The sequence below is a fragment of the Poromitra crassiceps genome (assembly GCF_964638095.1).
Source record: "Poromitra crassiceps genome assembly, chromosome: 3".
Lineage (NCBI taxonomy): Eukaryota > Metazoa > Chordata > Actinopteri > Beryciformes > Melamphaidae > Poromitra > Poromitra crassiceps.
The window spans coordinates 74520492-74535013 of NC_139625.1; the positions used below are offsets into that span (position 1 = coordinate 74520492).

Here is a 14522-nt window from a genome sequence, read left to right on the forward strand (position 1 = left end):
AAACCTGCACTTGAGTCGCTGCTTTTTCATCATTTACTGTGAAAACCAACTGTCTAGTCAACTAAACGATGTCATATTCCAATCCAGTTTGACATTATCTTTAAAAGTGGTGAAATAGCAGGTAAAACGTCACAAGTTATAATCATTTCCCCCCGATTTCTCTGTTGCGAGTCAGTCTCTTGTTTCTCCCCTCTCCTCCCAGCAGATGAGTCAGTGTCTTGTTTCTCCCCTCTCCTCTCCTCCCAGCAGATCAGGTGGTTTCAGTGCAGTAGGAATGGGTGACTTGTGATGCAGATCAGAACATGCTGTCTGATTTCCACGGAGATCCCGAGCCATTACTGGTTTCTGTGGGTGGAAAGAACAGCCGTTTATTTTGAAAAGAGCGAACATGATTGACATGATTAAATGGATCAGACGTGGATAAAAAATAATCTTCACATACTGTAAATTAGTTTTAATTGTTGTTGGGGCAAAACATCATGCAGTTTCTAATTTCATGGGATCAAGAGGACATAACACTCACTGGACAATGTACGTTTTCATTTCAAATAAGAAAATACTAAATTGTTTCAGTTCTTACTTGCAGGATAGTCCTGGGTCGACCGTTTTCTCTGCTGGGACCCAACAACCTGTTGGAGGAGATTGGCCAGTTTAACTGATTCTCGACTCTAGCTGACACTTGAAGCTACAACAGAGTGTTTTGGAGTAGAGACTAGTGCTAAAGAGAAGACAGTTGACTGTGTTACAGTAACTCAGAGTGTTTTGGAGTAGAGACTAGTGCTAAAGAGAAGACAGTTGACTGTGTTACAGTAACAGAGTGTTTTGGATTAGAGACTAGTGCTAAAGAGAAGACAGTTGACTGTGTTACAGTAACAGAGTGTTTTGGAGTAGAGACTAGTGCTAAAGAGAAGACAGTTGACTGTGTTACAGTAACAGAGTGTTTTGGATTAGAGACTAGTGCTAAAGAGAAGACAGTTGACTGTGTTACAGTAACAGAGTGTTTTGGAGTAGAGACTAGTGCTAAAGAGAAGACAGTTGACTGTGTTACAGTAACAGAGTGTTTTGGATTAGAGACTAGTGCTAAAGAGAAGACAGTTGACTGTGTTACAGTAACAGAGTGTTTTGGATTAGAGACTAGTGCTAAAGAGAAGACAGTTGACTGTGTTACAGTAACAGAGTGTTTTGGAGTAGAGACTAGTGCTAAAGAGAAGACAGTTGACTGTGTTACAGTAACAGAGTGTTTTGGAGTAGAGACTAGTGCTAAAGAGAAGACAGTTGACTGTGTTACAGTAACAGAGTGTTTTGGATTAGAGACTAGTGCTAAAGAGAAGACAGTTGACTGTGTTACAGTAACAGAGTGTTTTGGATTAGAGACTAGTGCTAAAGAGAAGACAGTTGACTGTGTTACAGTAACAGAGTGTTTTGGATTAGAGACTAGTGCTAAAGAGAAGACAGTTGACTGTGTTACAGTAACAGAGTGTTTTGGAGTAGAGACTAGTGCTAAAGAGAAGACAGTTGACTGTGTTACAGTAACTCAGAGTGTTTTAGAGTAGAGACTAGTGCTAAAGAGAAGACAGTTGACTGTGTTACAGTAACTCAGAGTGTTTTGGAGTAGAGACTAGTGCTAAAGAGAAGACAGTTGACTGTGTTACAGTAACAGAGTGTTTTGGATTAGAGACTAGTGCTAAAGAGAAGACAGTTGACTGTGTTACAGTAACTCAGAGTGTTTTGGAGTAGAGACTAGTGCTAAAGAGAAGACAGTTGACTGTGTTACAGTAACAGAGTGTTTTGGAGTAGAGACTAGTGCTAAAGAGAAGACAGTTGACTGTGTTACAGTAACAGAGTGTTTTGGATTAGAGACTAGTGCTAAAGAGAAGACAGTTGACTGTGTTACAGTAACAGAGTGTTTTGGAGTAGAGACTAGTGCTAAAGAGAAGACAGTTGACTGTGTTACAGTAACTCAGAGTGTTTTGGAGTAGAGACTAGTGCTAAAGAGAAGACAGTTGACTGTGTTACAGTAACAGAGTGTTTTGGAGTAGAGACTAGTGCTAAAGAGAAGACAGTTGACTGTGTTACAGTAACAGAGTGTTTTGGATTAGAGACTAGTGCTAAAGAGAAGACGGTTGACTGTGTTACAGTAACAGAGTGTTTTGGATTAGAGACTAGTGCTAAAGAGAAGACGGTTGACTGTGTTACAGTAACTCAGAGTGTTTTGGATTAGAGACTAGTGCTAAAGAGAAGACAGTTGACTGTGTTACAGTAACAGAGTGTTTTGGATTAGAGACTAGTGCTAAAGAGAAGACAGTTGACTGTGTTACAGTAACAGAGTGTTTTGGATTAGAGACTAGTGCTAAAGAGAAGACAGTTGACTGTGTTACAGTAACAGAGTGTTTTGGAGTAGAGACTAGTGCTAAAGAGAAGACAGTTGACTGTGTTACAGTAACTCAGAGTGTTTTGGAGTAGAGACTAGTGCTAAAGAGAAGACAGTTGACTGTGTTACAGTAACAGAGTGTTTTGGATTAGAGACTAGTGCTAAAGAGAAGACGGTTGACTGTGTTACAGTAACAGAGTGTTTTGGATTAGAGACTAGTGCTAAAGAGAAGACGGTTGACTGTGTTACAGTAACAGAGTGTTTTGGATTAGAGACTAGTGCTAAAGAGAAGACAGTTGACTGTGTTACAGTAACAGAGTGTTTTGGATTAGAGACTAGTGCTAAAGAGAAGACAGTTGACTGTGTTACAGTAACAGAGTGTTTTGGATTAGAGACTAGTGCCAAAGAGAAGACAGTTGACTGTGTTACAGTAACTCAGAGTGTTTTGGATTAGAGACTAGTGCTAAAGAGAAGACAGTTGACTGTGTTACAGTAACTCAGAGTGTTTTGGATTAGAGACTAGTGCTAAAGAGAAGACGGTTGACTGTGTTACAGTAACTCAGAGTGTTTTGGATTAGAGACTAGTGCTAAAGAGAAGACAGTTGACTGTGTTACAGTAACTCAGAGTGTTTTGGATTAGAGACTAGTGCTAAAGAGAAGACGGTTGACTGTGTTACAGTAACTCAGAGTGTTTTGGATTAGAGACTAGTGCTAAAGAGAAGACAGTTGACTGTGTTACAGTAACTCAGAGTGTTTTGGATTAGAGACTAGTGCTAAAGAGAAGACAGTTGACTGTGTTACAGTAACTCAGAGTGTTTTGGATTAGAGACTAGTGCTAAAGAGAAGACGGTTGACTGTGTTACAGTAACAGAGTGTTTTGGAGTAGAGACTAGTGCTAAAGAGAAGACAGTTGACTGTGTTACAGTAACAGAGTGTTTTGGATTAGAGACTAGTGCTAAAGAGAAGACAGTTGACTGTGTTACAGTAACAGAGTGTTTTGGATTAGAGACTAGTGCTAAAGAGAAGACAGTTGACTGTGTTACAGTAACAGAGTGTTTTGGAGTAGAGACTAGTGCTAAAGAGAAGACAGTTGACTGTGTTACAGTAACAGAGTGTTTTGGATTAGAGACTAGTGCTAAAGAGAAGACAGTTGACTGTGTTACAGTAACAGAGTGTTTTGGATTAGAGACTAGTGCTAAAGAGAAGACAGTTGACTGTGTTACAGTAACAGAGTGTTTTGGAGTAGAGACTAGTGCTAAAGAGAAGACAGTTGACTGTGTTACAGTAACAGAGTGTTTTGGATTAGAGACTAGTGCTAAAGAGAAGACAGTTGACTGTGTTACAGTAACAGAGTGTTTTGGATTAGAGACTAGTGCTAAAGAGAAGACAGTTGACTGTGTTACAGTAACAGAGTGTTTTTGAGTAGAGACTAGTGCTAAAGAGAAGACAGTTGACTGTGTTACAGTAACAGAGTGTTTTGGATTAGAGACTAGTGCTAAAGAGAAGACAGTTGACTGTGTTACAGTAACTCAGAGTGTTTTGGAGTAGAGACTAGTGCTAAAGAGAAGACAGTTGACTGTGTTACAGTAGCAGAGTGTTTTGGATTAGAGACTAGTGCTAATTACAAGATGTTGACTGTGTTACAGTAACCTACATTTGGAAACAAATCCACCTCATCACACTATTCATCACTTTGACTGAAAACATTTTTCATTCTGTAAACTAACAGTTCCCAGGTTCCCAACCTTTTCCGACTCATGGCCCACTTAAAGTCTCAGAAATGTTGGCGGCCCACATCTGACCGTAAACAGTACGGAGGCCAAAAAATGCCTTCTCAGAGCGTCTTTTTTTTCAAGCAGCTATATACACACACACACACACACACACACACACACACACACACACACACACACACACACACACACACACACACATTTTTTTTTTTTTTTTGAGTTGTCATCACATTTTTTTTTTTTTTTGGAGTTGTCATCACAACTGGGATATTTGCGTATTTTCTGAAGTGTCTGTCCGTGTGTTGATGAACGATCTCACTGTCTTTAAGTTACTCAACTCACCTTTTTCTTGGACTCTGCAGTGCTGAGAGCAGCAATCTTGCTTTCTATATCAGATACCTGCAAAGAAAGGAAGACTGTGATTACACTACAAAAGTAAATAATAAACATAATGTTGGGTGAAAATGTTATATTATCATGTGCAGGATGACTGGAATAACTACCATATCCATGTCCTCCCCACTCTCTCTCCAACCCCTCCTGTCTCTCTCTACACACTCTTATCGTCCCACTGGCCTTAAATTAGCGCTTAGCGCCAGGTGCAGCCCATATTGGTGGGCGTGGACCGGCGCATAGGGGTGGGAATCGCGGAGTAACTCACGATACGATACGGTCACGATACTTGGCCCTCGATAACGATATAAATCACGATACAGCGATTCTGTGATAATCGATATATTGGAAGAAATTTAACCTACGATACTTCACGATATCTCTGTAACTGAAGAGAAAAAAATACCCTTAAAAGGCAAGAAGCAGGTATTATGTATTGATTAGCAGAATTGACATGAACTCACTCAGAGTTCACTCACTCACTCATACCATTTTCTCATACCAAAAGTTACACATTAAGGGGCACTTTACACGAGGACGGTTTCCTATGTTGACGGGGAATTATTGTATCGTTAGTGCTTCCCTTTTAGACGGCGATGGCGAATTTGGGCTTAGGAAACGACACATTTTGAAACCACCTTCCAGAGTGAAATTCTTTGAGACACTTTGAGACACATATATGATACATTCTCACCCGACAAATATTAAAACTTTAAAACAGTTTGGGGTTTTTTTTACCTTGAAAAAAGCTTTTTGGCAAGTCTAAATGACTGCGGAAGGCGTACTCTACTTCCGTGTTTAAAACCGGAAAGACGATTACGAAATTACATAATGCAGAAGCGTCCTTGTATGGGCAAAGAATAAGGTGATCACACTGTCACCTAGCGACCTGGTATGTACATTACGGCATTTTAAAAATTCAACAGCGCTCATCTAAACAGGGAGAAGGTGTGAAGGAAAAGGTGTGAAGGAAACGCTATTGTGTCGTTTCTTCCAGAAACTGTCCTCATGTAAAGGGCCCCTAAGAGTCTTTTTTATTATTATTAAAACAAGAGAACAATGGCATATATTCACAATATATTTTTAAGTTGTCTTAACACGTTCACTGCCGTCGACGAGTCAAAAAAAATCCAACGGTTGACTGCCGTGGACGAGTTATCTCGTCAAAAAAAAAAAAAAAAAAGAATTGACGGTGGGACGTGGATCAAACCCTATTACATCTCCTATAAATATATGGGAGCTATTGAATGTGTATAACCTATTTTACCGACCCACTAAGTGGCGACAGTGCTCTCCAGACTAGAGGAAGCCGAGCAAAAACACCAGGAAAAAGCGTGAGGAAGCCATTCTCATGAAAATGGTTTGGCGAAAACGCTTTCGCGCTGGGAGCTGGCGCACAACGGGGGGGGATTCCAAAAATATACTCTGGGTGCAACACACTTTGAAACACCAGCAGAAAGCCCAGAATCGCACGCAGCTTCATCAAAGCTCACAACCGAAAACCCAGAAACGAACGAGCCCCATCCAGACTCGCCCGACGAGCGGCCGCCAGCAGCCAGGCAGCACAGACAGGCAGCAGAGACTCGCCTGTGACAAACGCTGCAAAGCCACCAGAGACACACCTACGGAGGGAGGAGTTTGAAGGAGAGGGGGGTGGGGGTGCTGTTATGGAGGAAATTACTGTTCAGAACTATATTGTTTAGATGTCTGATGTCTCACTGATGCCAAAAATAAATGGTTAAAGTGACTGTTCTGCCTGTTCTATCGAATCACGCACGCACGCACGCACACACACACACACACACACACACACACACACACACACACACACAAACACAATACAGTATACACACTTGCCCAAGGGCACCCATAATCACAGGCACGTGAGGTGGTTCTAAAAATCCATTTATCTCAAAACTCTCTGAAAATCTCTGAAACCATGCTGTATTCAACTGCTAATGCCTACATAACAGAACATGATAAAAACTAACTCTTTTAGACAGAGAAAGCACACATTCTATTAGTTCTTTTGAGATATTTTGTGTTCACAAAGTCCTAGCAGAAAATAATCCTCGGCTCTTGAAAGATGAGCCAGAATCCTCAAAAAAACCCTTGGCAGAAGCTACCTACTGATTGGAAAAAACTGTTGGCAGTGAATGTGTTAAGTAGTTAGTGGGGGGTGGGGATGTTCCAGCTTTCATGTTTCATGTAGGCTACAATTCCCTCCAAAGCCTCCCTCAAGCTGAGCTGCTGCCCCCAGTATGCTCAGTGTAGCCCAAGACAGCCCAAACACCAACTCTGCATGTCCAGGATTCAGTTATAAATCGCAACTTCGACAATTCTGCACCAAAGAACTTAAATCGATAAGAACTGACGACTGGATTGTTCCCCTCAGTGGTTCCACTGCAACATCAAGGCGGGAGCGCTGTTGTAAAAAAAACAACACAGGCTTCGTCTCTTACCTTCAATACTCTTTGTCTGCTACATCCGGGTACCTCCACCGGCATTGCGTTTAACGTTAAATTTAGCTGCAATCTACAAGCAGGGTCCATGTATCAACAGATTTCAAAGCCATTATGTTACTGGAAAGAGCGTCACTCCAACTGGTTAACAAGTGAAACATTTGGTCACTCACACTGGCATTTTGAGCCCGGTGTTGGTGAAGTGGTTACAGCAGCAGTAGTGGGATTAGCTAATGTAGCTAACAGCTGTGGTGCTGTGTGTGTCTGTGTGGAGGAGGCAGAGGGAGCGCTGCTGGTATCGATAAACTTGATACTATAGAAAATGAGTATTGTATCCGTTTACAAATGTTTAGTAGCCTATCGAGTAAGTACCTAAGTATTAATATTTTTGACAACCCTAGGACTCTGTTTATAAAAATGGCTGTGGGGAATCAGTTTAAAAATCCTGCATATTTTAATAACCTATCGATACTTGGTGCCAGTGTATCGATAACGTATCGCAAGTGGAAATATCGCGATACCGTGAGTATTGATATTTTGTCCCACCCTTACCGGGTGTCGGCACTACACGCGGCCTTAAGCATTATAACCACGCCTTTTAAGCGTAGAATTATTCACAACGTGCTCATTGGAGAAGTGCAGTAAACGAATCACAATGTCCCTTTCATGTTCCATTCCACGGAGCGATCCAATCCAGTCAGAAAAGCCCGACCAAAGCGCTCTGAGCCCCCCCCCTCCCTCTTTCATCCCCGTCTGTCTCCATATATATTATTACATATTATTATGCTTCTCAAACCAATCTCACTGCAGTTTAAATACAGCAAGCATGTAAATACGCTACACTATAGCAAGATCAAAGTGAAAAGAATGTTCTAAACGCATCGGCTAGAAAAATATAGCCTATCCCTGGATGTCATGATGAGATTAGATTGGTGAAAGTTTGGGCAGAATGATATCGTTTTCTCTCGCTACCTTTTCTTCTCCCCCACTGCACAGGTAGGATGATGCAACAGCCTCTGAATGACAGGGGCTCAAAACTACGGTATAACAACTTTTTTTTCATCGGTCATTGTGCCTGTCTGACGTGCGAGAGAGAGAGAGGGAGGGAGTGAGAGAGAGAGAGGGGGAGAGAGAGTGAGATGGCAGAGGAGAGCTGTGCGCAATTACAGTACGCACAGTCATATCCCTGGCGCACTGAATAAGGCCTGGTTTTGAAAAGCGCTAAATGCTAAATTAACGCCAGGGGGGAAGATAGCGTTAGGCCGGTATTTAAGACCGAAACGCCCATTCTGGCCTATTCTGGCACTGCGCCACGCCTCTTCAGCGTAAAGCACATTTCGGGGCCTAAAAACATGATGCTATCTTCCCGAGGCAGGCGCAAAACGTGTTTTTTTGCGTTTAACGCCAGTTTAGCGCCTAAGGCCAGTGGGAAGATAGATGTCTGTCAAATAAAGCAGAAATGCCTAAAAAATAATAAAAAACGGTAGAGAAAGGTACTCTTCTAACATGATTGAGAATGAACTTTAGACGCACTGTGCTCCCTTTTAAAGGACACTAAAGGAACATTCAACACATCACGTCTAATTCATTTATTAAAGGAACCAGCTTTTCAACCAGCTTTGTATAATTACAAAATCAGTAGTATATCAGAAAACTGTAAACAGTTTTGCAGTCAATTCATTTAGCTTGACAGTTATTGAGAGTTGACTTGAGTGAAGTTGCCAGTGATGTCATGAATGACATGACTGGTCCACAACTTAACTCAAATACAAAATCGGCGGAGTGTTCCTTTAAGTCGTGGTTGACAGAGTGATAATTTCTGACCCTCAATTTACAGATGATGGCTTGAAAGAAACGGCCTGCTCAACAGTTCAGAAACGAATTGTGTCAGCAAACAATTCTACCAAGAAGTGTGAATACACTATCATATAAATACATTCTGTTTTAGTCAGAAATGTATATATGTTCATTTGTCCTAATAATAAGATACATTTTTTCGACACCACAAGACCGTAGACAACAACGTGTATTATGGTTATGGTTAGGCAACTAAAACAACTTGGTTAAGGTTAGAGAAATGGTTTGGTCATGGTTAAATAAGAAAAACGTGTGTTAAAAAGTTAAATGTGTCTTACTGTTGAAATGCACTTTGAAAACGCTGGGGATCGAACCCTAGTTGTCTGCATCCAAGGCAAACGTATACACCCATTTGCCATCCCGACAACAAAGCCCTTACTGGCCACCGTTGTATTTCATTGTCACACTCCTGTGGCATCAATTTCAGATGTTGTGGGAGTTCTATAGAAGTCTATTGGACTACCCTGCACGTTGTGGGAGTTCTATAGAAGTCTATTGGACTACCCTGCACGTTGTGGGAGTTCTATAGAAGTCTATTGGCCTACCCTGCATGTTGTAGGAGTTCTATGGAAGTCTATTGGACTACCCTGCATGTTGTGGGAGTTCTATAGAAGTCTATTGGACTACCCTGCATGTTGTGGGAGTTCTATAGAAGTTTATTGGACTACCCTGCACGTTGTGGGAGTTCTATAGAAGTCTATTGGCCTACCCTGCACGTTGTGGGAGTTCTATAGAAGTTTATTGGACTACCTTGCACGTTGTGGGAGTTCTATAGAAGTCTATTGGCCTACCCTGCACGTTGTGGGAGTTCTATAGAAGTCTATTGGACTACCCTGCACGTTGTGGGAGTTCTATAGAAGTCTATTGGACTACCCTGCATGTTGTGGGAGTTCTATAGAAGTCTATTGGACTACCTCGCACGCTGTGGGAGTTCTATAGAAGTCTATTGGACTACCCTGCACGTTGTGGGAGTTCTATAGAAGTCTATTGGACTACCCTGCACATTGTGGGAGTTCTATAGAAGTCTATTGGACTACCCTGCACGTTGTGGGAGTTCTATAGAAGTCTATTGGACTACCCTGTCCGTTGTGGGAGTTCTATAGAAGTCTATTGGACTACGCTGCACGTTGTGGGAGTTCTATAGAAGTCTATTGGACTACCCTGCATGTTGTGGGAGTTCTATAGAAGTCTATTGGACTACCCTGCATGTTGTGAGAGTTCTATAGAAGTCTATTGGACTACCCTGCATGTTGTGGGAGTTCTATAGAAGTCTATTGGACTACCCTGCACGTTGAAAAATGAGGAAAAAGGGATACCCAAGGCGTCCTGACCCAAGCTTTCGACCTGAGTGGCGGTGTTGAGCGCTGTGACGGCTGGGCTCTAACCCGGAAAATATATATAAAAAATGTATACCAACGTGAAAGACGCATGGAAGTATATGGGCAGTGACGGTTACATCGTTTGAAACGGACGCATTTATTTTCAGACGAAAATGGAGCATAAATGAGCTCTTAGGAGGGAGAAAGGTCTTGATATGTCTGCTACAACAAAGGCCTTTATCTCGGCGGTTTTCGGGTCAGGTGCGTGGCTCCGCCCACCTCGCTCTCAGTGTTCTGGACTCGGGCAGCGGTCATCTGCACCACGTCCTCCAGCTCCGACAGCTCCGAGTCCGCCGTGCCACCATTCTTGGCGTTCTGCTCTAGCAGTCTCAGCTTCTTCTCCAAGTCAAAAGACTTCCCCGCCGCCATGTAGACCTGCCGGGGAGGGGAGCGGGGCGAACATGGATGACTGACTAGGCCAACTCAGCACCAATCCATTTGGAACTAAGGCTGGGTATCGCTGGAAATGTTTCAATATGTTGCTTGTCTTGAAAATGTGAGGTGAAAGTTGGCAGTCCAGTTGCCAGAATAAAATCTGCAAACCACAGATACGTTGAATCTCAGCGTTTGTGAGCCAAAAATACATATCAACGTTTCTCGATACGTGTATGTCAACGCCCAGACCTCTAGCGGGCGTGTAAATAACAACAGTCTGCTTTGGAATAGCATGATGGAAAGTATATTGAGAGTTGTGGACGCGGATGGCAGATGGGTGTAAGTGTTTTCGCTTCAACACTGGAGACCGCCGCTCGATCCCCAGCGTGTTCGAAGTCTACATTTCAAAGTCACATTTAACATTTTTGTTATTTAACCCTAACCCAAACCATAACATTAACCAAGTTGTTTTAGTTGCCTAACCACAATGGAATTGTTTTATTTGTGTAACATTTTCAAATGAATGTTATAAATGCAGTAGTCGGAGTCAACAGAAGCTCTGCCTTGGCTCCGACCATTTCAGTCGGAGCAAAGGGAAATCCCTTTCCACTCCCTGCGTGTCTACTCTCAAATGCCTCCACTGCTGTGAAACAACAATGCTAGCTAGCAAGCTAGCAACCTACACGCTGAAAATGGCAAGATTTGATGAAGATTTGGATTGTGCAATAAAGCAGGCCTGCTTGGTACTTTCGGTGGATGGTTGTAAAGATAATGGACAACTTTTTTTCCGCTATACCAGAGCGAGAGTAAGAGGAGCCAGAGTCTTTCCTGCCCTGGTACAGCGCGAAAGGAAGTATGGAGATAGTCTGGCAAGGGAGACTAGAAATTCTGCAATGTTTTCAAATTAACCGTTTTCAAATCTACGTTGGAAACGCTCCTGTGGTTGGATGACTTGTTGAAATGTTGGTATGCAACATACTTTTGGTTCAGAAACATTGATATTCAATGTATCTGTGGTTTTCAGAAATCAAAAAATGGCAACTGGCAAGTGTGTTGAAGTTGTCCTGAACAAGAGTGTCACCTAAATGGTTAAAATGTATGTAAAATGTTCCCTTTGATTGTTGAATGTAAGCACACAGTTCATCATGTGATAGAGGGTGGACTATTTTCTGTCCTTCTCTGAGATGTTCAGTTTCTCCACACTCACAATTGATTTCCTCCATAAAAATAGGCATAATACTGATAGAAAATGTGATTTCTTGCTGTAAGACTCCAACGTATTATTTGCACGTTAACTCCTTAAAGCCCCATTCAGCAGCTTTTCCAAGTTTTGCTATTGGAGAAACTGCGCCCTCTGGCTGCAATAGCATTGGTATCGATATTGTAAAAAAAACAGCGGCAGAAAGCTCTAGGTACATGTTGTGACATCGGGTATTCACCATTTGATGAAATAATAATCCATAGTTACGTGAAACGTCATTTTCGTAGCAAATCTGCACCGAGTTACTTCCTTGTTTTCCTGAAGAAAGCGCTTCCGCTGTAGAGCGCATGCGCGCATTAGGGGTGTCAAAAATAATCGATTATAAGATGCATCGCGATGCGGACGTGCACGATTCTGCATCGATTCACAAATGTCAAAAATCGATTATAAAAAAAAAATATATATATATAATCAAATAAAATATAATGGAAGTACATGCAGTTGTTTATTTTAATTATGGATCATAATACAATGCAATTCCAAATTCACTTTTATTTTAAAAGTAGCCACACAGTGAGAAAAAAGAAAGTGAGAAAAAATAAATCATGTATTGCGGAAAAAAGTGATGCATCGATTTAAGATGCATCGAGATGCATCGATAATCGTAATCGAATCGAATCGTAGCCCTCTGAATCGTAATCGAATTGAATCGTGAGGCCAGTGAAGATTCACAGCCCTAGCATGCATACTGCCTCCGGGACGCAGGCACCAAACTGCTTAGTCCCAGGAGAGGCCTTTGGAGGGAGGTGTGTGACCAATAGAGGTGACATTCTCCCTGTTACAAGTCAATGTACCATCTTCAATGACTAAAAAGCTCTTATATTAAGGTGAAAAAGTTACTGATTGGGGCTTTAAATGTGGCTTTGGATCCCTCTGATTGCAACAGTACTGATAAGTCTCATTTTATTTCTGATACCCAACCCTGTTCACAACACATTTCAGACACAACCCTGTTCACAACACATTTCAGACACAACCCTGTTCACAACACATTTCAGACACAACCCTGTTCACAACACATTTCAGACACCCAGTTCACAACACATTTCAGACACAACCCTGTTCACAACACATTTCAGACACAACCCTGTTCACAACACATTTCAGACACAACCCTGTTCACAACACATTTCAGACACAACCCTGTTCACAACACATTTCAGACACAACCCTGTTCACAACACATTTCAGACACAACCCTGTTCACAACACATTTCAGATACAACCCTGTTCACAACACATTTCAGACACAACCCTGTTCACAACACATTTCAGACACAACCCTGTTCACAACACATTTCAGACACAACCCTGTTCACAACACATTTCAGACACAACCCTGTTCACAACATTTCAGACACAACCCTGTTCACAACACATTTCAGACACAACCCTGTTCACAACATTTCAGACACAACCCTGTTCACAACACATTTCAGACACAACCCTGTTCACAACACATTTCAGACACAACCCTGTTCACAACACATTTCAGACACAACCCTGTTCACAACACATTTCAGACACAACCCTGTTCACAACACATTTCAGACAACCCTGTTCTCAACACATTTCAGATACAACCCTGTTCACAACACATTTCAGACAACCCTGTTCACAACACATTTCAGACACAACCCTGTTCACAACATTTCAGACACAACCCTGTTCACAACATTTCAGACACAACCCTGTTCACAACACATTTCAGACACAACCCTGTTCACAACATTTCAGATACAACCCTGTTCACAACATTTCAGACACAACCCTGTTCACAACACATTTCAGACAACCCTGTTCACAACACATTTCAGACACAACCCTGTTCACAACATTTCAGACACAACCCTGTTCACAACATTTCAGACACAACCCTGTTCACAACACATTTCAGACACAACCCTGTTCACAACATTTCAGACACAACCCTGTTCACAACATTTCAGACACAACCCTGTTCACAACACATTTCAGACAACCCTGTTCACAACACATTTCAGACACAACCCTGTTCACAACATTTCAGACACAACCCTGTTCACAACATTTCAGACACAACCCTGTTCACAACACATTTCAGACACAACCCTGTTCACAACATTTCAGATACAACCCTGTTCACAACATTTCAGACACAACCCTGTTCACAACACATTTCAGACACAACCCTGTTCACAACATTTCAGACACAACCCTGTTCACAACACATTTCAGACACAACCCTGTTCACAACACATTTCAGACACAACCCTGTTCACAACACATTTCAGACACAACCCTGTTCACAACACATTTCAGACACAACCCTGTTCTCAACACATTTCAGACACAACCCTGTTCTCAACACATTTCAGACACAACCCTGTTCACAACACATTTCAGACACAACCCTGTTCACAACACATTTCAGACACAACCCTGTTCACAACACATTTCAGACACAACCCTTTTCACAACACATTTCAGACACAACCCAGTTCACAACACATTTCAGACACAACCCTGTTCACAACACATTTCAGACACCCAGTTCACAACACATTTCAGACACAACCCTGTTCACAACACATTTCAGATACAACCCTGTTCACAACACATTTCAGACACAACCCTGTTCACAACACATTTCAGACACAACCCTGTTCACAACACATTTCAGACACAACCCTGTTCACAACACATTTCAGA

At 41.9% G+C, this 14522-nt stretch overlaps 1 protein-coding gene across 1 annotated transcript in view; it reads right to left on the bottom strand.

The window, feature by feature from the left end:
* Positions 1-245: 245 nt before the first annotated feature.
* The window catches only part of mlpha (melanophilin a), a 38167-nt gene continuing 23890 nt past the window's right edge, over positions 246-14522 (bottom strand). The window contains exons 12-15 of the mRNA XM_083632536.1: positions 10415-10570; positions 4447-4503; positions 581-629; positions 246-345 (exon numbers count right to left, since the gene is read on the bottom strand). Coding sequence (XP_083488662.1) covers positions 296-345; positions 581-629; positions 4447-4503; positions 10415-10570 — 312 coding nt within the window. The 3' untranslated portion in view covers positions 246-295. The remainder of the gene's footprint in view (positions 346-580; positions 630-4446; positions 4504-10414; positions 10571-14522) is intronic.